This window comes from Podarcis liolepis (assembly GCF_965112155.1).
Source record: "Podarcis liolepis genome assembly, chromosome: 15".
NCBI lineage: Eukaryota > Metazoa > Chordata > Lepidosauria > Squamata > Lacertidae > Podarcis > Podarcis liolepis.
Genome location: NC_139566.1, coordinates 32,839,036 through 32,863,185, shown reverse-complemented (window position 1 = coordinate 32,863,185; position 24,150 = coordinate 32,839,036). Strand labels below are relative to the sequence as shown.

Genomic DNA, 24,150 nt, shown 5'->3' with positions numbered 1-24,150 from the left:
CTAATTAATTAATTAACTAATTAACATAAAGATCTGGCAAGAGGTCAGATCTGAAAGTGGGGCATCTTTGCGTTCTGTCGGAAATTATTTCGGCCTTTGTGGGTTTGTGTTTTCTTCTTTAAAATCTATAGCTGGCGTTAACAGGCAATTGGTTTTTTAAATTTGCTTTGATTACGACTTTTGAACCTTTTGCTCACATGGTGAGTCTTCCGATTTGCAGGGGCCATCCGTCAACCGGCCGGTGCAATGATGAATATTTTCCTTAAGTGTGACACGTAATCCAGTAACGTTCCTTTCTTTGAGTTATTTCAGAGACTTAAATAAATTGGGTGGCTGGCCAGGGTGCCATGCCCTTTGACCTGTGACATCATTAATCAAAATATCTCTCAATTGGTTACAGCGGGATTCAGACCTGTTAACTCTTTGGGTTCAGGAGATTTTTTTGTTTTTTCCTTTTGGGGGAGGGGGAGAGAAAGAAAGTAGTTTCCCTTGATATTGGAGATAGTATCCATGGACAGCACTTTACTTGAGCTTTTAAAAAACCACACATATATATATTCTTTATTCCTCACTTATACAAACTCATATATGAAAATATGAACAAATTTAATATTAAGCAGCCACGTTCTTTGCTCTTTTTCCAAGGCCTGCTCAAAACTCTGGTGTTTATTTATTTTTTACAAAACTGTTGATTTTATGTATATTGAAGATTTTATTACATCTGCTTGCTTGTTTGTTTTAATATGTTTAAAATATAACAGGAAAATAAGGATGCCAGCTCATATTAGCAGTTTGAACAATCCATCCTAATTCAGATGTATCTATTATTATGAAACCATTCATATGTCCAAATAGATATCCAAATGAGATTGTCCTACCTATATAATCTATATGTTCAAAGGTTGAAAGGGCAGTGGATCTTGAAGAGCCCTTGTGGGGGCCAAGAGACTTATAGGTTCAAGGTTGGAAGGATATAAACACCCGCCATCCATTACACAGTGTTCTGAAATGTCTACTTGTTTTTCAAGTCTGTTGGTGTTACCAGTGTGAATATTTCACGTTATTTTGTGTAAACACCTTAGAATGATTTTTCAGAAATGTATAAGGCGGGATGTAAATTGGGTTACATCACAATGCAAACACTATAATTTAAATGTTCTGTTGCAAGAGCGAAACAGACTTTCACTTGGGCAATTGGACTCCCCATTCCTCTCCTTCTCCCTAACACACCCTCAAAATCTGCACAGGACCTTCCAGATAAAACTTTTGAGCTACATGGGGTGAGGGCTGCAGGTAGAAGAAGAGGACAGCAAGCTGGGTTGGCTGTCATCATGAATACATACTGTACTTTTCCGTGTATAAGACGAGGTATTTTTTCCTTAAGAAATTATCTTAAAAATTGGGGGTCGTCTTATACACTGGTAGTGCATAGGGGGAACATGGAACTGGTTGCTGCCGCAAGCCGGAGATTGTCCTGGGCTATTGGGTGTGCTATTGGTGGTTGTGGCAAGAGCTGGTGTTGATTGGCTGTCGCTGCGGCAAGTGGGCGCGCGATTGGCTGTTTCTGCCGGCAAGGGGACAGATAATAGGTGGCAGCGTAGGCCAGGCGGTGAGCGATTTTTGGCAATCCCCCTTAAAAATGCTCAACAACTCTTCCCCCCCCCAAAAAAGCCCAGCGACTCTAGGCAATCTCCCCCCATTTTCTTAATTTGGGGTTTTCAAAAATAGGGGGCATCTTATACATTGAAAAACATGGTAACTAAAGAATGCAGGTGGCGCTGTGGTCTAAACCACTGAGCCTAGGGCTTGCTGATAAGAAGGTCAGTAGTTCGAATCCCCGCAACAGGGTGAGTTCCCGTTGCTCAGTCCCAGCTCCTGCCCACCTAGCAGGTAAATAGGTACCGCTCCGGCGGGAAGGTAAACGGCGTTTCTATGCACTGCTCTGGTTCGCCAGAAGCGGCTTAGTCATGCTGGCCACATGACCCGGGAAAACTGTCTGCAGACAAACACCAGCTTCCTCGGCTGTCAGGGAACTGACATCGGAGGGAGAGGTGAAGGGGAGGCTCCCAGATGATGCTGGCGAAGGACCCAGCAGCAGGGGGAGAAACAGCTCAGTAGAGGGGGAAGCCAATCAGCGCAACACCAGGGATGAAGGGGGGCAGACGGGGGAATTGGAGAGAGGGCTCCAGGACTCTTCACTGGACATCAGTGAGGAGAGCCCAGGTCCTCTGCTACCCACACCTTCCCTGTGCAGAAGACTCCCGCGCAGTGAGAGGAGGAGGAGACTGGGTGTCAAACAACTTTTATGTTGGAAGAGGTTCAAGAAACGCCCACTGACAGATTCTGCCAGTGACTGAGGCAGCCACAATGAGAAGGGGCTGTGCAGTCAGAAAGGTTTAACAAGGCAAATTAACCGAGAAAGGCACCAGCTTACACACGAGTAACTCATACCTATTACATCGGCCTATAGAGCGAGATGAGTGCCGCAACCCCAGAGTCGTCCACGACTGGACTTAACGGTCAGGGGTCCCTTTACCTTTAAAGAACTTCAGATTAGCTCAAAACACATTCTTTAATTGTTCCTTAAATTAACCCAACCCTAAAACAGAATCCTTCCTAGGATTCCAAGGGAAAATATGTTTTGACATTTTAATGCCGTTTTCTTCTCTCTCCCTTATTCTTCTTCCAACATTATAGTTTTAACAGCTTTAAATTAAAGGCCCAGCGTTTGAGTTCCCTGCCCATCATTCCTGCTACTTTGCCTGCTTTTCTGTTGTTTTGTACTAACGCCGCGGTTGCCATCGATGAATAATGTCATAAATGCTTTATCTGAGTCAGATCCAATTCTTTCCATATACGACCAATAAAATTCAAATTATAAGGAGATTTTTGATGGAGGGATGGACCACCAACAGAACTTGCTGTGAATTGAGTGGGAAATAATTGGGGTCCATACAGAGCGCAGGTGTCGCTAGAAGCATTTTGGGACGATGAAGTGTTGAGAGGATGTTTGACATCACACTTCGGCAAGAGGAGAGAGGAATTTGGCTCTGCCAATTTGCATTCCAACCAGGCTTTTTTTATTAGGGCCCAACCCAAGATTAAACTAAATCATCATATTAAGCTTTTGAAATAATCGGCGTTATGAGATTTTAATTAAGGGTAGGGATAACTGTGTTCCAATTGCCCTTCCCCTCTTTTAAAAAAATCAGTTGCCTACACATGCCAAGTTATGATAGTTAGTCTCAGTGGGTATTCAAGGTTTAGGGTATTGTAGCTTGTTTTAGCAGTGCCTTTTGGAGTTCTCTGCCCTGCTTGCATTTACCATATTTTTTGCTCTATAAGATGCACCAGACCATAAGACGTACCTAGTTTTTGGAGGAGGGAAACGAGAAAAAAAATATTCTGAATCTCAGAAGCCAGAACAACAAGAGGGATCGCTGAGCAGCGAAAGCAGCGATCCCTCTTGCCTTTCTGGCTTCTGGGATAGCTGTGCAGCCTTCATTCGCTCCATAACACACACACATTTCCCCTTACTTTTTAGGAGGGAAAAAGTGAGTCGTATAGAGCAAAAAATACAGTACTCGTCGGGTTTGGGTCTAATAACTGGTGGGGAGTTCGCCAGGCCACTTCACTCATCTGTTCTGTGTTTCCTATCAGCCCAAGGTCAGTTCGCATCCTTCCCTTCTGGCCGGCTATGAGGATGGATCAGTGGTTCTGTGGAATTTGTCAATGGGGAGAATGCAGAGCCGACTCACATGTCATCAGGAGCCAATCATGGGCCTTGACTTTGACTCTGAGAAGGCCAAGGGGGTCTCGGCCTCGTCTGAGAAGATGCTTTGCTGCTGGAGCTGCAATGAGCAGCAGAGCCTAGAGGTCAGTGCCTTTGCCCTCTCTGCACCATTTGTTCTGTTTTTTCGCTAACGGCTTGATAGACTGAAAAAATATTTAGTCATGAAGTGGGGCTGTTGCCAATCCCTAGCTAATTAATCACAGGCTGGTTATGATCTGGGGGGAAAGCTGGGTGAAGATGGAGACGCTTCTTCAACTTCCGTTAAGTCGTTGGTTCTTCTCTGTCCTTTTCATTTTTTATGCAGGCCCCACTAAGGTCTTAACACAAGTGTGGGGGAACTTTTTTAACCCAGGGGCCACATTCCTTTCTGAACATCATTTTGGGGGGCCACATGTCGATGGTGGGCGGAGCCAGAGGCAAAGCAGTTGAAGCTATTAATGTAATAGCACAATTCAAAGTGTTGGTGCTGACCTTTAAAGCCCTAAACGGCCTCAGTCCTGTATACCTGAAGGAGCGTCTCCACCCGCGTCGTTCAACCCAGACACTGAGGTCCAAGGGCCTTCTGGCAGTTCCCTCACTGTGAGAAGCGCAGTTGCAGGGAACCAGGCAGAGGGCCTTCTCGGTAGTGGCACCCGCCCTGTGGAACGCCCTCCCATCAGATGTCAAATAAATAAACAACTATATGACATTTAGAAGACATCTGAAGGCAGTCCTCTTTAGGGAAGTTTTTAATGACTGATGTTTTAATGTATTTTTAACCTTCTGTTGGAAGCTGCCCAGAGTGGCAGGGTAGAAATAATTATAAATTAATAATAATAATAATAATAATAATAATAATAATAATAATAATAATAATAATAATAATATTTACTCTGGTGGAGTAAGATGGCTCCCATTGCACACACGTCCCCTTCTCTATCCGCCACCTAGACCAGCATTTCCCAAACTTGTGTCTCCAGCTGTTTTTAGACTGCTATTCATTCCCATAATCCTTGACCACTGGCCCTGTTAGCTAGGGATGGTGGGAGCTGTAGTCCGAAAACAGCTGGAGACCCAAGTTTGGGAAATGCTGGCCTAGACCAAGGAAGAGGCATTGTCAGAGGACACGTTACAGGCATAAAACGCTCTAGATGTGGAGCAGGTGGGTAGTGAGGGGAGCGGCCATAGGAAAGTGGGTGTGGCCTGAATGGGGTTCTGAAGGCCACATTCTGCCCACAGAACTGAATTTCCTCACCCTTTGTCTTCTCAGCCTGATTTCACAACCTCGCAGGGAATTCTGGGTATTGTAGCCCTGGGAATCAGGGAAGAGAGGCCTTCTAACAAATCTTGGCACCCTTAACAGACTCCACTTCCCAGGGTTCTTTGGGAGAAGCCATGACTTTTTAGAGTGGTATGAGATTTTACTTTCTTGGGCTCCATGATCACTGCAGATGGTGACAGCAGCCACGAAATTAAAAGACGCCTGCTTCTTGGGAGAAAAGCAATGACAAACCTAGACAGCATCTTAAAAAGTAGAGACGTCACCTTGCCAACAAAGGCCCGTAGAGTTAAAGCTATGGTTTTCCCAGTAGTGATGTATGGAAGTGAGAGCTGGAGCATAAAGAAGGCTGATTGCCAAAGAATTGATGCTTTTGAATTACGGTGCCGGAGGAGACTCTTGAGAGTCCCATGGACTGCAAGAAGATCAACCCTATCCATTCTGAAGGAAATCAGCCCTGAGTGCTCACTGGAAGGACAGATCGTGAAGCTGAGGCTCCAATACTTTGGCCACCTCATGAGAAGAGAAGACTCCCTGGAAAAGACCCTGATGTTGGGAAAGATGGAGGGCACAAGGAGAAGGGGACGACAGAGGACGAGATGGTTTGATAGTGTTCTCGAAGCTACCAGCATGAGTTTGACCAAACTTTGGGAGGCAGTGGAAGACAGGAGTGCCTGGCGTGCTCTGGTCCATGTGGGTCACGAAGAGTTGGACACGACTAAACAACAACAGCATGGTAAACAGAAGACTAAAAGGAGATATGATAGCCATCTTCAAATATCTAAAGGGACAACAAGGTGGGTTAGGATGAATGCTCAATTGCTGTCAGTAAGTTTACGATGCAATGTTATATCACAGTTGTGGACCTTTTTCTTTCTTTCTTTGTTAAGCTGATTGCAGGTATATTGTCCAAAGTGGAACATTAATGTTCCATCGATGGGAGACCAATGGCCTCTTGATACCTGTGGCAGATTTCTGGGATGTGGGACACAGGGACAGAGAGAAGCAGAGAACGAGAGAGCTTGGGGAAGATATTCAATGCCCATTCCATCCTATAAAGCGCAGAAGGAAATTCTACCTTGAAAAACAAACACATTACTCATGTGCATAAATGTAGCATTGCGCATATGTTCTGTATTTTATTTATAACTCTTTTTAGTTGCCATTCTAGCCAGAGGCAACTCTCAAGTAATAAAAACCCAAGAAAAGTAATAATGAATACTTTAAAAAAAATGCAATAAACCTTACACTTTAAAGAATAGAAAGCTATAAATGAGCAACACATCAGCACCTTGAGCAACATCTCGCTCACCCCAAGTAAATGCTCCCCGGCCCAAATCAGCCTCAGCTGGTGGCAGAAAGCATATAAGGTCCTGTGTGGACTGCACCTTGGAAGTATTGTTGTTGTTTAGTCGTGTCTGACTCTTCATGACCCCATGGACCAGAGCACACCAGGCACTCCTGTCTTCCACTGCCTCCCGCTGTTTGGTCAAACTCATGCTGGTTCCTTTGAGAACACTGTCCAGCCATCTCGTCCTCTGTCGTCCCCTGGTAGCTTCGAGAACACTGTCCAGACATCTCGTCCTCTGCCGTCCCCTTCCTTAATTCAAAAGCATCAATTCTTCGGCAATCAGCCTTCTTTATGCTCCAGCTCTCACTTCCATACATCACTACTGGGAAAACCATAGCTTTTACTATACGGACCTTTGTTGGCAAGGTGATGTCTCTGCTTTTTAAGATGCTGTCTAGGTTTGTCATCGCTTTTCTCCCAAGAAGCAGGTGTCTTTTAATTTAGTGACTGCTGTCGCCATCTGTAGTGATGATGGAGCCCAAGAAAGTAAAATATACCCAATTCCCTCAACCATTTCTCATAAGACCCTTCCGGACCCTTGATCAACTGGGTCACCCTGCAGCTGGTCAGCATCCTTCTTAAACTGTGGTGCCCAGAACCGGACACAGTATTCCAGGTGTGATCTGGCCAAGGCAGAATAGAGTCATACTATTATTCCCCTTGATTTGGACACTATACAGTGGTACCTCGGGTTAAGTACTTAATTCGTTCCGGAGGTCCGTTCTTAACCTGAAAGTGTTCTTAACCTGAAGCACCACTTTAGTTAATGGGGCCTCCTCTGCCGCCGCGCTGCTGGAGCACAATTTCTGTTCTCATCCTGAAGCAAAGTTCTTAACCCGAGGTACGATTTCTGGGTTAGCAGAGTCTGTAACCTGAAGCGTATGTAACCTGAAGCGTATGTAACCCGAGGTACCACTGTACTTCTGTTGATGCAGCCTAGAATAGCATGAGCCCTTTTTGTTGCTGCATCACCCAGTTGAGTCGTGTTAGGCTTGTGGTCTACTAAGACCCCTAGATCCTTCTCACATGCATTGCTGGCAATCCAGGTGTTTCCCCCATCTTACATTTGTTCAGCTGGTTCTTCCTGTCTAAGTGCAGAACCTTACCTTTGTCCCCATTGAAACTCATCTTGTTAGTTTTGGCCCAGTTCTCCAACCTGTTAAGGTCATCTTGAATCCCAATTCTGTCTTCTGCGGCATTGGCTGACCCTCCCAGTTTGGTGCCATCTGCAAATTTGATGGTTTTGTCGGAAGTTGCAGTAAGCAGAGCCTTGGGGGTCCTTCCGCCCTTGTGCTATGACTGATAGTGCAGCCGCTAGCAAGTGGATGATTGAAGATTTGCTATGAAGGTCTAATAGGATTTTGATCGTAGCGTTCTGAAATTAAGTCTCTGTTCTTTGGACATTCCAGTCTATAATGGGAAAGGGAGTTTATTATTACAGAAGGGCAGGGTGTGCAGTGTTCCACTCCAACGAAGCAGCTGCCTTCATTAAAGACATCTCCCCGAGTAGCCAAGGTCGCCTAATGACAGCAAATGGTAATGGCCACAGAGTAATCTGTACATGGACAAAAGAGCCGGTCAATGCCAAGAGGTTAAGTCGTACTTAATTAGGGGCTGTTCTCTCAAGCCTCCTGTTGCTGGATGGCCAAAGACGAGGCGCCCGGATGCTTAGAAGTAGAACATGTGAAAAGCTGGGATGAGTCATTTGCATAGTAGGCAGAATCCTCAGAGTTATCTCCGTTGTTGGTTTTAATCCAAATTAAGTTCTAATCCTGCACATTAAGGGATCAATTTCCACTGGTGTTCAGCGGCCTCAGACCTCATTTAACCCTTTAAAAAATGCAGTGGGGGGGGGGAATTGTGCCTGCCATGTGATGCCTCCCTCCAAGTGGAAAGATAGCATACAGAAAGCCTGATCCTTTGCCCATTTAAAATGTGGGGTTTTTTTTTGGGGGGGGGTTATTGGAATAGAATAGAATTGAAAAGAAAAGAAAAGAAATACTTTAGTGTCACTGTACCACTTGTTTACAGTGAGATTAAATTATTGGGTTGGCCTATTCGGTTGGTTTTTATTTTGATTATATATTTTGTGGTTTTATATTTTGATTTTGTTCTGTGAACCACCCTGGATCTCTGGGTATAGGGTGGTATATAAATTCTAATAATAATATTAATAATAATAATGTGCTCGCTTCCCACATGCAAAGCTTTTTCGAGGCCGAGTTAACATTTGGATATGAGGTTCTCCTCGCATGCATGTACACATACACAGCCATTCTGTGATGTGGCAGTCCGTTGTTTCTCAAGGTTGGGCCTCCAGCTGTTGTTGGACTACAACTCCCATCACCCCAACCACTGGTCCTGCTAGCTAGGGTTAATGGGAGTTGTAGTCCAACAACAGCTGAAGACCCAGTCGGCGTAGACAGTGCTGAGCCAATGGTCTGACGCAGCGATCAAGATTTATTATGGTCAAAGACCAGACCACAGAAATTGCAATAATAACACATATACACAGCATATGGCAGGTGCCTCTAACCTCTTATTGCAATCCCCACTAGTCACACGGCATCAGCAACTATAGAATGGGCTTGTTGTCATCAGTATTAGAACTAGTTATTGTTACTTGGAGCGAACTCTGGGCATTTTCCCCAAGGCTGGTTGTGAAACATTCCCCACTTAGACTGAGGGACAGCTCAGTCAGTAGAGCATGTGACTCTTAATCTTAGGGTTGTGGGTTCGAGCCCCACGTTGGGCAAAATACTCCTGCCATGGCAGGGGGTTGGGCTGGATGACCCTCGCTGTCCCTTCCCACTCTACAATTCTACGATTCATTGATTCAATTCCCCCATCTTTACTTGCTGTCTCTCCAACGAAAGCATTAAGAGCCTCACATCAGGTTATTTCCACCTATCCCCCCCCCTCTCTCCTATTGGATTAATAATAGGAACCAGATGCTTTTTCCCCCTCGACATTCCACATCCCTGAGGTAATGGTGTTGTTTGGAAAGCCACTCAGTGGCACGTTATTTTTACTCCCGATGCATTTTGGCGACTCCTCGCTCGGTAACCGGCTGTCCAAAGGCGTGACGCAAGAGCGGCCCCGTTTGGGATGGCACCAGTCCAGTGTGCCAGTGAAGAGTTGGTGAAACGAGGCTCTCTTGTCTCCAGGAGGCTGTCCAGAGTCTGTGCCGGGCACCGCGGTGGGGAGGCCGCAAAGGAAAGTGGTTAGGCCGAGTTAGTGTAACGAAGGGATAATGGGTTTGAGGCTGTTGTTTCCTTGCAGGGAGGAATCTCAGAGGCTTCCTCAAAAGGCCAGGCATAGACCTGGAGAAGAAAACCGATTCATTTCACATTTGAAAGCGAACCTCGCCTCCGATCTGCAGCTTCCGAAATAATGCGCAATCCCAAAACTCAGCCCTCCTTTGAAATTTGCACTTCTCCAAATTGTGCAAAGCAGATCTCCAGCCAAGTTACGTGTAGGAAACTTTGCATATGCTTGGTTAAAACGTGCATGAAAGCGCATTGTATTAGAGAAGATCGCTTTGCAAACATGTGTCTGCTAGGACAGATTCGCTCTGATACGCCGACAAGTTTTCACGATGGCATTGTTACTTGTAGAAAAATTGCAAACTGATGTGGAAATGTGGAGAGCTGAATTTAAGAGTGGAAAAATCGAGAAACTGAAAGGTCCATCTATCCCTAGCCAAACATCATAGCTCATAATAAACTAGGGGCACAGAAGGTAGTGCATATGACCTAATACCCTGAAATTTAGCATTTTAGAACAGTACATCTGTTTCTGTTATTTATTCGCTTTTTTTACTGCATGTATGTCTGGTTATTTTAGACTTTATATTGTTATGCATTGACACTATACATACACTGTATGTATATAAACTTATTTAGACCTCTTTTAAAAAGTACTAAAACTCTATTTACATAACCAAACTTATGAAAGATCAGAATTGCCTTATCCACCAGATAAATAATAGACATTAAATTAAATGCCAGGTAAGTAAAAACCAACACCCCTAATAATAGGGCATTTAAATAATGCTTTAAATATCTAACTTTTTCATATTCAGTTCATTAGTCTCTTGCTATGTAAAGAGTCTCTAAGCAACTTACAGCATTTTAAAAAACTTTAAGGCATAACATAAAATTGAGGGAACAGTGCATTGCAATAAAAACTATACAAAAATCTATACCAAACAGCCCCAGTAAAACATCAGCCAAAAAAAAAAAAAAACCTTAGCAGAAAAATGTATCATCATAATCTGTCCAATGCCTGGGGAAAGAGAGAGGTTTTTGCCTGGCATCAAAAATGCATTAACAATAGCACCATGTGGACCTATGAACTTACCTTATGTCCTTCCTCAGATAATAATTCATTAACTTTGACTGAATGAAATTATCCCAAATTTTCTGACGGAGGCGGAGAGACATATCCTGTTTCCCACCCCAAGAAAATGGAGTGGATGTTGTAGCTGCTATCAAAAAATAAGTGTGCAGTAAAGGTAAAGGGACCCCTGACCATTAGGTCCAGTCGTGGCCGACTCTGGGGTTGCGGCGCTCATCTCGCTTTATTGGCCGAGGGAGCCGGCGTACAGCTTCCGGGTCATGTGGCCAGCATGACTAAGCCGCTTCTGGCGAACCAGAGCAGCGCATGGAAACGACCATATATCTTCCCACCGGAGCAGTACCTATTTATCTACTTGCACTTCGTGCTTTCGAACTGCTAGGTTGGCAGGTGCAGGGACCGAGCAACGGGAGCTAACCCCGTCACGGGGATTCGAACTGCCGACCTTCTGATCGGCAAGTCCTAGGCTCTGTGGTTTAACCCACAGCGCCACCCGCATCCCTATAAGTGTGTGGAACATGTAACAAAACATCGCAGCATGTTCCTCTTCAAGGTTCCAGCCAGCTAGCCGTACCTTCTTTGAATGTAGTGGGACTTAATTCTGATTTAACATATCTGCTGGTAATAAAGTACCTGTATAGGACTTAAATAGAATTCCAGTTCATGGTGATATTTTGGAGTAGCCAGTCATTGACCAAAATCATCCAGTTCTTTTTATTTGTTAAAGTGTTGTGAAAAGGTTTGGGGCAAGTAGCTACTATAAACAAACAAACATTGCATTGCTTTGTAACAATTTGTTGGGTCTCTGGACTGCAATAAAGATTGAACAAACAAACAAACAAACAAACAAACAAACACCTCAAGGGCACCTACAGGCTCTTAATAGTTTTGCACAAGGGATTCAAGTGCCTTTCAAAAAAAAAAAAGGTTTGTGCAACTGAAGCAGATTAAAGCACCACAAAATCACTTTGCAAAATGGAGGGCTTTGTGGTTAGGAGACTGATGAGGAAACGCATTGAAAGTGTGGCAGGATCGAAACCGGAGGCCTTCCTCTTGGGCATTATGGGCCAAAAGGTGTTAAAGAAGGACAGAACGTTTTTTATGTATGCAACCACAGCAGCAAGAATTCTTATCGCCAAATATTGGAAGACTCAAGATTTGCCCACACTGGAAGAGTGGCAAACGCAACTGATTGACTACATGGAGTTGGCTGAGATGACTGCCAGGATCCGAGATCTGGGAGAAGAAGCAATGGAGGAGGACTGGAAGAAATTTAAGGACTATTTGCAAAAACTTTATAAGTTATATGAATTATAGGAGTTCGTTACGATTTGGAAGGATAGCCCCAGCAATGAGAGTGGAATATATATGAAATTAGATAATAATAATGAAAGAACCAATGTTTAAATGTTCAAAAAAGGATAATATATGTGCTTATTGAGTAATTTGGATAATAAGTAATTTAAACTTAAAATGCATTTGAAAGTACAAAAGAAACACATGAAATAAGGTTATAATTTGCTGACAAATTTATTATTGAGAATGCACTGTGCGGGAGATGTGGGGAAGTCCATTGGTGGATTGAAACAAGCTTTGGAAATAATCTGTCTTTTTTCTTTTCTTTTCTTGTTTTCTTTGTTTTTCTGTGCTGTTCATTTCTATCTGGAAAAAATGCAATAAAAAATATTAGAAATATATTTAGAAATATTAGAAATATTAGAAATATTAGAAAAAGGAAAAGAAAGTGTGGCAGGATCAAATCACTAACAGGAAGACATAGAAGGCACCCTGCAAGCAAATCAAGATGACTGCACATTGTCACATAACCATCCTGCAAACAAATCCAAATGTTTGGTCCACCCTTACGCCTGGTCCAACCTCTGCATAAGCTTTGCACCGGTAAATCAGGACAAACGCTCAAGAAGCAGGTTGTCCGAGGAGCAGGTAGAGCTGAGCAGCTGCGACTTTCTTCTTTCAAATAATCTCTGCACATGTTAAGCCTTCCATCTCATCCCCTTGTAGGCCAAATCATCTCCCATCATTTTTGTAACGCTTCAACCTGTCAGGCCGGACGTGACTGCCGTAGTTTGGGGAGTTAGAATTACTTTCCCATCTGTGCAGAAATGGAAGCGAAAAGGGTGTTTCTGTCTTCCTTCTCTAGGGGGGTCCAATAGGTCAGTGGTCTTCAACTGGCTGGTCAGGACTCACTTCTGGACTGTGGCAGCAACACTATCGCCCTGCTCCTTTTCAGCTTTTTCTTGGTATCTGTCTGTCCCATACAGAACAACAAAATTGAAAAATCTACATCAGACATTCAAAAACCAACAAGCCTGCTAACCCAACTATCCCAGCCTGGTTAGCACCTAAAAACTCTGATACCCCATAATTGAATACAATATACTCACATAGAGACTACCTTAAAGGTAAAGGTAAAGGGACCCCTGACCATTAGGTCCAGTCGTGGCTGACTCTGGGGTTGCAGCGCTCATCTCGCTTTATTGGCTGAGGGAGCCGGCATACAGCTTACAGCTCATGTGGCCAGCATGACTAAGCTGCTTCTGGCGAACCAGAGCAGTGCACGGAAACACCGTTTACCTTCCCGTCAGAGCGGTACCTATTTATCTACCTGCACTTTGACATGCTTTCAAACTGCTAGGTTGGCAGGAGCAGGGACCGAGGAACGGGAGCTCACCCCGTCGCGGGGATTCAAACTGCCAACCTTCTGATCAGCAAGTCCTAGGCTTGGTGGTTTAACCCACAGCGCCACCCACGTCCCCAGAGACTACCTTACATTGCGTTTAAAACTAAAATCACATTTGGATAGAAACTGTTTCTCAGGCAGCTAGTCCTAGTCTTTATAACCCTGTACCTTCTTCCAGAAGGCAGAAGCTGAAAGAGATCATTTCCGAGGTGTGCACTATCCTGCATGATCTCTGCAGCTTTCTTATGGCACCTGGAAGCATAGATTTGCTCCAAGGTGGGAAGAGGTGCACCCAATTTTTCTCTCCGCAGTCTTTACAACCTTGGGCAGCATTGTTTTTTCCCTGACCATGCAGCTCCCAAACCACACACAGAGACCATAAATTAATACACTCTCAACAGTACAATGGTAAAATCCCATCAACAGGTCTGCGTTAGTGGCACTGAAGTGACTTCCCTGGGACGCAAACCTAGCCAGTGGGTGTGGAGGTCCTGGGCTGCCCAGACAACAAGAGCCCACTCTCAGCCTCGCTGATGTGGCCCAAAGGAAAGCAGAGCAATACGTTTGGCACCAGCTGGGCTGCAGGAGTTGCTGGAAGGAGGCGTACAAGCCGCCATCCAACCGTCTTAGGGACTCCATTCCGGATATGTGGAGGGTTTACTCCTTAGCCTTTTCAACTATGCTAAAAATACACCTTGGGAGAAAAGCAATGACAAACCTAGACAGCATCTTAAAAAGTAGCGATATCACCTTGCCAACAAAGGTCCGTATAGTAAAAGCTATGGTTTTCCCAGTAGTGATGTATGGAAATGAGAGCTGGGCCATAAAGAAGGCTGATCGCCGAAGAATTGATGCTTTTGAATTCTGGTGCTGGAGGAGACTCTTGAGAGGCCCATGGACTACAAGAAGATCAAACGTATCCATTCTTAAGGAAATCAGCCCTGAGCGCTCACTGGAAGGACAGATCCTGAAGCTGAGGCTCCAATACTTTGGCCACCTCATGAGAAGAGAAGACTCCCTGGAAAAGACCCTGATATTGGGAAGATGGAGGGCACAAGGAGAAGGGGAAGACAGAGGACAAGATGGTTGGATAGTGTTCTCGAAGCTACCAGCATGAGTTTGACCAAACTGCGGGAGGCAGTGGAAGACAGAAGTGCCTGGCGTGCTCTGATCCATGGGGTCACACAGAGTCGGACACGACTAAACGACTAAACAACAACAACAAAATACACCTAACAGGATAAATCCAACGTTAGCCATACAGGTGTGGTGAACCTTTGGCTCTCCTTGGTCATTGGCCATGCTTGCTGGGGCTGATGGGAGTTGTAGTTCAGCAACATCTGGAGGTACCAAAGGCCTTCTACACCTGGTACATACAGAGAATTGGAAATTGCCCGTGGTGCCTGTTTCAGACCCCATTTGTTTTTATTTCAGCTTTGCACATGAAAACAACCAATTTCTTCCTTTTCTTTTCCTTTGATAACAATTTATTGATTTTCCAAGAACAACAAAATAAACAAAACAGAAAAGAAAAATCCCATAACCAAATTAAACCATAATGTTTTGGTTGACTTCCCTCCACTCCCCCTCTTGGTTCCATTATAATATACCGTATTTTTCGCTCTATAAGACGCACCAGACCACAAGACGTACCTAGTTTTTGGAGGAGGAAAACAAGAAAAAAAAAATATTCTGAATCTCAGAAGCCAGAACAGCAAGAGGGATCACTGCGCAGCGAAAACAGCAATCCCTCTTGCTATTCTGGCTTCTGGGATAGCTGTGCAGCCTGCATTCGCTCCATAAGACGCACACACATTTCCCCTTACTTTTTAGGAGGGAAAAAGTGAGTCTTACAGAGCAAAAAATACGGTACTTGTTTATGCATGTCCATAAAACCTTATATACTTAACAATCCAATTTTAAAACCTCCTCCAACCAGTTTCAAAGCAACTCTTCTCTCCAACCCCTTGCCTAGCTCAAATTCATTATCTTCCCATGATATGAAGACCCTCTTTACTCCACATCAGGAAAGGGATGCTCTGTGAAAGGAGGAAAGCTTGGGCAGACTGGGAGGAGAAAGGCGACAGTATAGAAGCATGCAGAAAGTGGATGAGGAAAAAGTTCTTCTCTCATAACACTAGAACTCGTAGGTGTCCAAGGAAGCTGAACGCTGGACAGTTCAGTACAGATAAACGAAAGTATTGAAGCCAAGAAGCATATAGTTAAACGACCCGCAAGAGGCAGATGACTACCAACTAGATGGACCATTGGCCTGATCCAGCAGGCTCTTCTTATATTCTTACGAGAATGGTAGTGAGAGACGGGCCTATTGTGCAGCTTTCTCACATTTGGTCTCCTTCGCTGGAGCCAAAGGGTGTCAGATTTTACATATTTGTAAAATCTATATTTGTTGCGGAGAAGGGCTGCCCAGACGATCAAGGGTCTGGGAAACCGGGCCATATGAGGAACGGTCGAGGGAGCTGGGTATGTTTCGCTTGGTAAAGAGGAGACTGGGAGGAGATACAATTTGTTGTTGTTTAGTCGTGTCCGACTCTTTGTGACGCCATGGACCAGAGCATGCCAGGCACTCTTGTCTTCCACTGTCTCCTGCAGTTTGGTCAAACTCATGCTGGTAGCTTTGAGAACACTATCCAACCATCTTGACCTGAAGTATTGGAGCCTCAGCTTCAGGTTCTGTCTTTCCAGTGAGCACTCAGGGCTGATTCCCTTAAGAATGGAGAGGTTTGATCTTCTTGCAGTCCATGGGACTCTCAAGAGTCTCCTCCAGCACCATAATTCAAAAGCATCAATTCTTCGGCGATCAGCCTTCTTGATGGTCCAGCTCGCACATCCATACATCACGACTGGGAAAACCATAGCTTTAACTCTACTGACCTTTGTCGGCAAGGTGATACGATCTTCAAATATCTCAAGGGCTGTCGCTTGGAAGAGGGAGCAAGCTTGTTTTCTGCTGCGCCGGAGGGTAGGACCTGAACCAATGGCTTTGAATTACAAGGAAGTAGGAAGAATTTCCTGGCAGTAAGAGCTGTTTGACAGTGGAATGGACCATCTTGGAAGATGGTAGACTCTCCTTCCTTGGAGACTTTTAAATAGGCTGGGTGGCCATTTCTCAGGGATTCTTCATCTGTGATTCCTGCATGGTAGGAAGTTGTAGAAGACCCTTAGGGCAGTGGCGTAGCGTGGGGGGTGCAGGGGGGGCCGGCCGCACCGGGCGCAACATCTGGGGGGGGCGCGCTCGCACTCGCAGCTCTCTGCCCCTTCCAGGCTCACTCACTCTCTCTCACTGCAGTGCTGGCTGTGCGAATCCGATCCGAGCCGCTGGGTCGCCGCCCACTGTGGAGGGGGTGGGTGCCAGGCGTGCGGTGCGGAGAGAGAACGAGGGACTATCTGGAGGAGGGACAGTGCAGCGGCCGCCCAGCGCAGCGCTAAGCGCGGGAGAGAACCACACCAGACCAGACCAGGCAGCAGCAAGAAGAAGCTGGCAGCGGCGGCAGGTTAGGGGTTAGGGGGCGCAAATTACTTGCCTTGCCCCGGGTGCTGACAACCCACGCTACGCCACTGCCTTAGGGTCCCTTTCAACCCTACAGTTCTATGGTACTTTGAGTGCAGTAACAAATTATTCTCCAGGGTCCTCGGCTTTGGCTTGGAATCAGTTTGATTCCCTCCCCCCTCTTTCTTTTTTCCTTTCTCCTTCCTCCTCTTTGGGGACTTCCCTGGCTTTTTTCTGGCCCATGTAGGACCAGACTGGGTAGTTAGCCTTGGTGAAGACTTGACGTTTTTATCCCCCCAAAAGTTTTTGATTGAGTTTCCACTGAAATGAGGTTGCATTTTAATGTTTTAATGTTGTATTTAATCTTGTTTTTTAAGCTGTATTTCAATCCATTGCTTTTATATTTGGTGTTAGCCGCCCTGAGGCTGGTCTTGGCTGGGGAGGGTATAGATGATGATGATCAGTGGCGTAGCGTGGGGGGTGCAGGGGGGGCCGGCCGCACCGAGCGCAACATCTGGGGGTTAGGGTTAGGGGGCGCAAATCCATGGGTTAGGGGGCGCAAATTACTTGTCTTGCCCCGGGTGCTGACAACCCACGCTACGCCACTGATGATGATGATTATTATTTCCCCCTTCTTTTCTCAGCTCCGACAAACGTATGAACTCACCAATCCCGGGATCGCCGAGGTGACCCTCCGCCAAGACAAGAAAATCCTGGCGACTGCTGGCTGGGATCACCGCATCCGCCTCTTCGGCTGGAAGAAGATGAAGCCGTTGGCCGTCCTGGACTACCACACGGCAGCAGTCCACTGCGTAGCCTTTTCGGACCACAGCCAGCCCCAGGAGAGACTGATGGCGGCTGGCTCCAAAGATCACCGCATCAGCGTCTGGTCGATATATAATCAAACATGAAACAGGGTTGGAGCTGAAGAAGGAAGACAGGGCAGAAGTTTGCAATTTAGAGTTAAAGGGCAAGGCAGGGCAAGGCGAGAGGGAGAATAGATGGTACCATCTAAGCGGGACTTCAGGACACACAATTCCACTTAGCAGAAGGAGGCAACAGGGTTGCTTTCAGGGTGGATAAAAATCAATGGGTTTTTTTAATAAAAAATAAAAAAATGGATTTGTATTTGTATTTATTTTTATTTAAATCAGATTTTTTTTTGAATCTTTTTTTTTATTTAAATTGGATTTCTAAAATAAAATGCTTTTGGAGGAAAAAATCTTTCTAAAGATAGTTTTCTGTTTAAGTTACATGATAGTCCAAAGGCTATTCATCAGGAAATAAGAAAATCCTGGGGCCTCAGCAGGGGCCCAACGTTACCAGTTTCCGTGCCGGCTGGCCTACATTCCTGTGAGTAAGCCCCATAGAACAAAATGGGGACTTCTCTCTGAATAAGCCTGTGCTGTGAACCAGGAAAGGGAGGTTCTTGCCATAGTTTGTGATTGTTCTGCCCACCTGCACCAATATATAGCAGTATGAAGGAGTGAGGGACTGCAGGCAATGTCTTGGAAGGTGGGAGGTAGGTAGATAGAGGGCTGGATTTAGGTTTGATGAGGCCCTAAGCTACTGAAGGTAATGGGTCCCTTTATATGTCCAGCTGTCCATTGTCAACAACAAATTGCTGCTGTTTTTTGTGTTGAATATACGCTATATGGTAATTTATGGACCTAATGGGACCCTAGAGCTATTTGCACATAACAAATAGGAGCTTACACAACACAAAACACTGTTGCTGTATGTAGGTTTTATTTTATTTGGGTTTTTTATCTTATATTTTGGAACTGTACATCCAGTTTTCTCCCCTTTAAATTTTTTGGGGGCCCCAAAGAGAGTGGGGCCCTAAACTATAGCTTGTTTAGCTTATACGTAAATCCGGTGCTGGATAGATAGATAGATAGATAGATAGATAGATAGATTAGATATGGATATATTATACAGTGGTACCTCGGGTTACATATGCTTCAGGTTACATACGCTTCAGGTTACAGACTCCGCTAACCCAGAAATAGTACCTCGGGTTAAGAACTTTGCTTCAGGATGAGAACAGAAATCGTGCTCTGGTGGTGCGGCAGCAGCAGGAGGCCCCATTAGCTAAAGTTGCGCTTCAGATTAAGAACAGTTTCAGGTTAAGAACGGACCTCCGGAACGAATTAAGTACTTAACCCGAGGTACAGTGGTACCTCGCAAGATGAATGCCTCGCAAGACAAAAAACTTGTTAGACGAAAGGGTTTTTTGTTTTTTGAGCTGCTTTGCAAGACGATTTTCCCTATGGGCTTGCTTCGCAAGACGGAAACGTCTTGCAAGTTTGTTTCCTTTTTCTTAACACCGTTAATACAGTTGCGACTTGACTTCGAGGAGCAACTCATAGAAGGCGGTGTGGTAGCCTTTTTTGAGGTTTTTAAAGACTTTGGTGATTTTTGAAGCTTTTCCAAAACTTTCCCGACACCGTGCTTCGCAAGACGAAAAAGATCGCAAGGCGACAAAACTTGCGGAACGAATTAATTTCGTCTTGTGAGGCACCACTGTATAATAGAAACATGTGGGGCAAGACCCAACCCAATGGATTCAAATTACAGGAAAGGAGATTCCAGTGAAGAATTTGGAAGAACTTTGTGATGGTAAGAGCTGTTCAAAGGTGAAACGGACTCCCTCAGATGGCGGTGGGAGGTGTTTCGGCATCTGTGGCCATGTGTCAGGGATTCTCTAGGCCTGATTTCTGCCTTGCATGGGGTTGGACTAGATGACCCTTGAGTCCCAGCTCTACAACTCTAGGATTATCTCTCTCTGTGCAGAATGTCCTTTTGCAACATTTACTCCCCGCGACACTTATGATCCCCCTCTCTTTTCCCCCCTTTTGCCTCTCCCTTTACAGTCTTATTAGGGCCGCCTTTAATATGTTCACACTCCTGTCAGGTTTTCAAACTTTTAAATCGGCCAAGAATGTGGCAAGGGACAGCCTCTGGCATTTGTGGATTGCATGGTCTCCTGTCACCCTGAGCTTTGCAATTAATCAAGAGAAGGGAGAGAGAGAGAGAGAGAGAGAGAGAGAGAGAGAGAGAGAGAGAGAGAGAGAGCGCAGTGGCATAGCATGGGTTGTCAGCACCCGGGGCAAGGCAAGTAATTTGCGCCCCCTAACCTGTGGATTTGCACCCCCTAACCCGTGGATTTGCGCCCCCTAACCCTAACCCCCAGATGTTGCGCCCGGTGCGGCCGGCCCCCCCTACACCCCCCATGCTACGCCACAGAGAGAGAGAGAGAGAGAGAGAGAGAGAGAGAGGTTTTTGCCCAGGCCACAGTCTCTGCTTGCAAAGCTGTGTTTAAGAACCGTTTCAGAGCCGCTGTTAAATCCTTCCCCCTGTAGACCAGCTCTAGCAGGAGGATTTAACTTGCCAATCCAATTAATGCCTTTCTCCTTAGAGACTTTGGCATACTTTTTCAGTGTGGAGAATCGGGCAAGTTTGGGGCGCATAATTCCCATTCCGCGATCACAGAAGCAAGAAGAAAAGATCCTCCTGCCTGTCTGACCTGGAGCAGCCAACCGCCAGTTTCAACTTCTGCCGTTGCTTAACGATTTGCCTCTTAACCCAGTTGGTGGATTCAGCTTTCGTTAAATTGGTGTGCTTCCACACACCCTCGGTGTCAGCACCTTTCTTGAGAGACTGGACACACTTTTGAGATGGCAGCTTCAGAAGCAAAGCCCTGCCATGCGTTGGTAGAAGGAAAGGGCCATCTTTCGGGGGCACCCTGTGGCCAGATTTCTTAGACTACAACTCCCATCATCCCTAGCACTTAGCCATGCTGTCTGGGGCTGATAAACACTGGAATCTAACAGCAGCCAGAGGGCCAAACCTCTCCAGCCTTATTCGGATTGTATGTCACTCCTTATCGCAACACCTAATCTCAAAATAATAATAATGACAAAAAGTGTCCCCTTAATTCTCAAAACCTCCCATTAAAACTGACCCTGCCAGCTAAAGCTGTTGGATGATCTTCTGTTTTACCTGGTCAAATCTTACAGCCCAAAGATACGCTTATTCCTAGACACCCTCTGTCTATCCTTTAGAGAAGGAACGTTTTGATTTGTTTTTAGGCCTTTTCTGCTGAGCTTTCTGCAGAGGAGAAGTGATAGTTTACCCCTAGAAAACAATTCAGGTATCCAGGATTTCAATGTAGCCGTGATGGGAGAGTCTTGATTCAACTAAAAAACAACAACCCAGAACGTCACAGCAGAGATAGGGCTCATTTCATACTCCCCGGAGATGTGATCCTCTTCCCTCAAGTTTCTAAACATTCTTTAAAAAATGACTCTGTTAATTCCTGTGTACATAAAGTCCCTCATTATTGTGCTCATGTTTCAAGAGTGGCTGGGGAAACCCAGCCAGATGGGCGGGGTACAAATAATAAATTATTATTATTATTATTATTATTATTATTATTATTATTATTATTAGGAGGTGGGGTGTGGCAAAAAGCTCTTCATCCCGTGGGTCAGAATCTCAAAGCCATCCCAGGTGGGTCATGGCAAAGCTGTTGCCACCATGTTTATCTCTGGCTAAGGCTCGTCAGACCAAGGAATCGCTGTCTGGGGAATCTCTCTGAAAATGGGGTCCATGTTGCAAGTTGGGAGTCGGTGGTGGGTCTTGGGCCTGGACCAGTTGAAGGCCACCTAGGGATGGACCAAGCTGGCCTTCGCCATGCCCCTGTGCTCTAGCTGCAAGGCAAGCAATGCAGCCACCTTGGTTCCCCCGGCCAATTACAGCCACGTCCCAACGTGATTTCCAGCAACTTGTATTCAAGGTCTTCCTGGAAGTAGGTGTGGAGCTTGCCTTGGCTTACGTGCCCAATGGCAGAAGCCAGAGTGTGCTGCCCTTCAGTTCCATCTGTCCCTATATCCAATCTGTGAACTGGTCTGGCTGGGGATTGTCTGCAACTCTCAAGACCTGCATTTCCACATCTCCTGCGACGTTGCAAGTGATGCCCCAATTGGGTCATACGGTGCAGCTGCTTGCAAAGGCGTCTTGTTCTTCGCTCGACTCCCCTCCCCACCCCCAGATGGGAAATTAAAGGAGAGAGAGAGAGCATGAGCCGCCTGGGGCCACTGGAGTCATTTATTTCAATTACTTCACAGTTTCCAACCTGCCCTTGCTCCTCGTGCTCAGCTTGAGTAGCATCTTGAAGCAGATTAAGATTTTTAAATTATTACACACAGAGACACATGGAAGAATTAAAGACTGAAAGATTTGGGACAGGTTTTAAAAAGGACTTCTTCTTTTTTGCAAATTTATTTGGGTTTTTCAAATTAGAATTTTACAATCACATATCAACATACAATAGAGAAACAAGATTCCACAGAATCGCCTGGACGTCCCTCCTCCCCTTTCTATTGTTAGTCCTTTCCTGCTGCATCTTTTACAACAATCCAAATCTTTTGCATCTCCCTTATGTCCAAAATTCACCATTAAACTACAAGTGTTATTCCAATCCCACTAACGATTTTGGCTGTTTACAATGGTTTTTAAGACAGATTCTGAATTTCCCCCATTCCTTATTAAAATTTTGGTCTTCCTGTTTTCTGATTCTTCCGGTCATTTTTTGCCATTTCGTCATAGTCCATCAACTTGATCTGCCTTTCTTCTCTGGTCGGGACTTTTTCTTCATCCCATAAAAAGGACTTCTTCATGCAGCGCAAAATTAAACTTTGGAACTTGCTCACACAGGAGGCAGTGAAGACTACCAGCTAGGATGGCCTTAAAAGAAGATTCGTAGTCTATTGATGGACTATTTGTAGTCTAACATGAAATTTATTACGGTCTGAGACCAACCTGAGAGGCACAAATGGAACTACAAGCCCAATAGCAAAACAAACATTTAAAGATTTTAAGTTTAAAAGTGTGATAGGCATATAAATACATAAAAACTTTAAAATAGACTTCCTTAGAGAAATGACCCAAAGTAGCCTGTGGATCTGGGTTTGGGAATTTTCTTAACAAACTAGATTGAATCGGGGGATGGTCTGCGCCTACAGATCTGTGCCTAGAATCTGGCGACAATCCGGGTCCTTTTGTGGTCTTTGCCTAACAAGAGAAGATCAAATTTTTGCTTTACTGGGAGGTCAGTAAGCCTCACCAGCAGGGGGTCAGTGTGGTTTCTCTATGTGCCTCATCATAAAAGGGACATCTAAAAAAATATGTATTCAGGGCTTCCTATATCTCGCAATGGACAGGCACAAATTCTCTGGTCATATGGGACTTTTTTAAAGGATGCTTCCGAGACCGGCGAGAGCAGAGCCAAGCTTCTGGCAAGTGTAAAAGCCCTTCTTGCATTTTTGGATACAAGAAAAAAGAGATTTGCTGCTGGTGCAACTATATAGATTTATCTCAATTTCTTATTTGTAGTGTATACTCTGCCTCCACAGATGGAGACAAACCTAGAATCATAGAATCATAGAGTTGGAAGAGACCACAAGGGCCATCAAGTCCAACCCCCTGCCAAGCAGGAAACACCATCAGAGCACTCCTGACATATGGTTGTCAAGCCTCTGCTTAAAGACCTCCAAAGTAGGAGACTCCACCACACTCCTTGGCAGCAAATTCCACTGTCGAACAGCTCTTACTGTCAGGAAGTTCTTCCTAATGTTTAGGTGGAATCTTCTTTCTTGTAGTTTGGATCCATTGCTCCGTGTCCGCTTCTCTGGAGCAGCAGAAAACAACCTTTCTCCCTCCTCTATGTGACATCCTTTTATATATTTGAACATGGCTATCATATCACCCCTTAACCTCCTCTTCTCCAGGCTAAACATGCCCAGCTCCCTTAGCCGTTCCTCATAAGGCATCGTTTCCAGGCCTTTGACCATTTTGGTTGCCCTCCTCTGGACACGTTCCAGTTTGTCAGTGTCCTTCTTGAACTGTGGTGCCCAGAACTGGTTCTGAATCGCCAGGAAGGGAAAGGGCTCTTGTGTTCAAATCCTGACTTCAGGTTTCCCATCTAGTGGGCCACTGTGAGAACAGGATACTGGACTCGGTGGGTCATTGGCTTCATCCAGCAGGACTCTTCTCGTATTCTTAGGACTAAAAGTGATTATGGTGCATTTAATATAAACTTAACAAAGGCACACTTTGCAAGACAAAGCACAGTAAAACAGCCCCTTTCTAAAACGTCAACTCTGGCAAAATT

At 45.1% G+C, this 24,150-nt stretch overlaps 1 protein-coding gene across 5 annotated transcripts in view; it reads left to right on the top strand.

The window, feature by feature from the left end:
- Positions 1–18,095, top strand: part of GNB1L (G protein subunit beta 1 like) — a 92,601-nt gene extending 74,506 nt beyond the window's left edge. For 4 of the 5 annotated variants that reach the window (XM_083479076.1, XM_083479078.1, XM_083479077.1 and 1 more), the window contains 2 exons: positions 3,661–3,876; positions 17,618–18,095. In XM_083479076.1, coding sequence (XP_083335202.1) covers positions 3,661–3,876; positions 17,618–17,884 — 483 coding nt within the window. In that variant the 3' untranslated portion in view covers positions 17,885–18,095. The remainder of the gene's footprint in view (positions 1–3,660; positions 3,877–17,617) is intronic. The other variant, XM_083479080.1, reaches the window with a different exon arrangement.
- Positions 18,096–24,150: the final 6,055 nt, after the last annotated feature.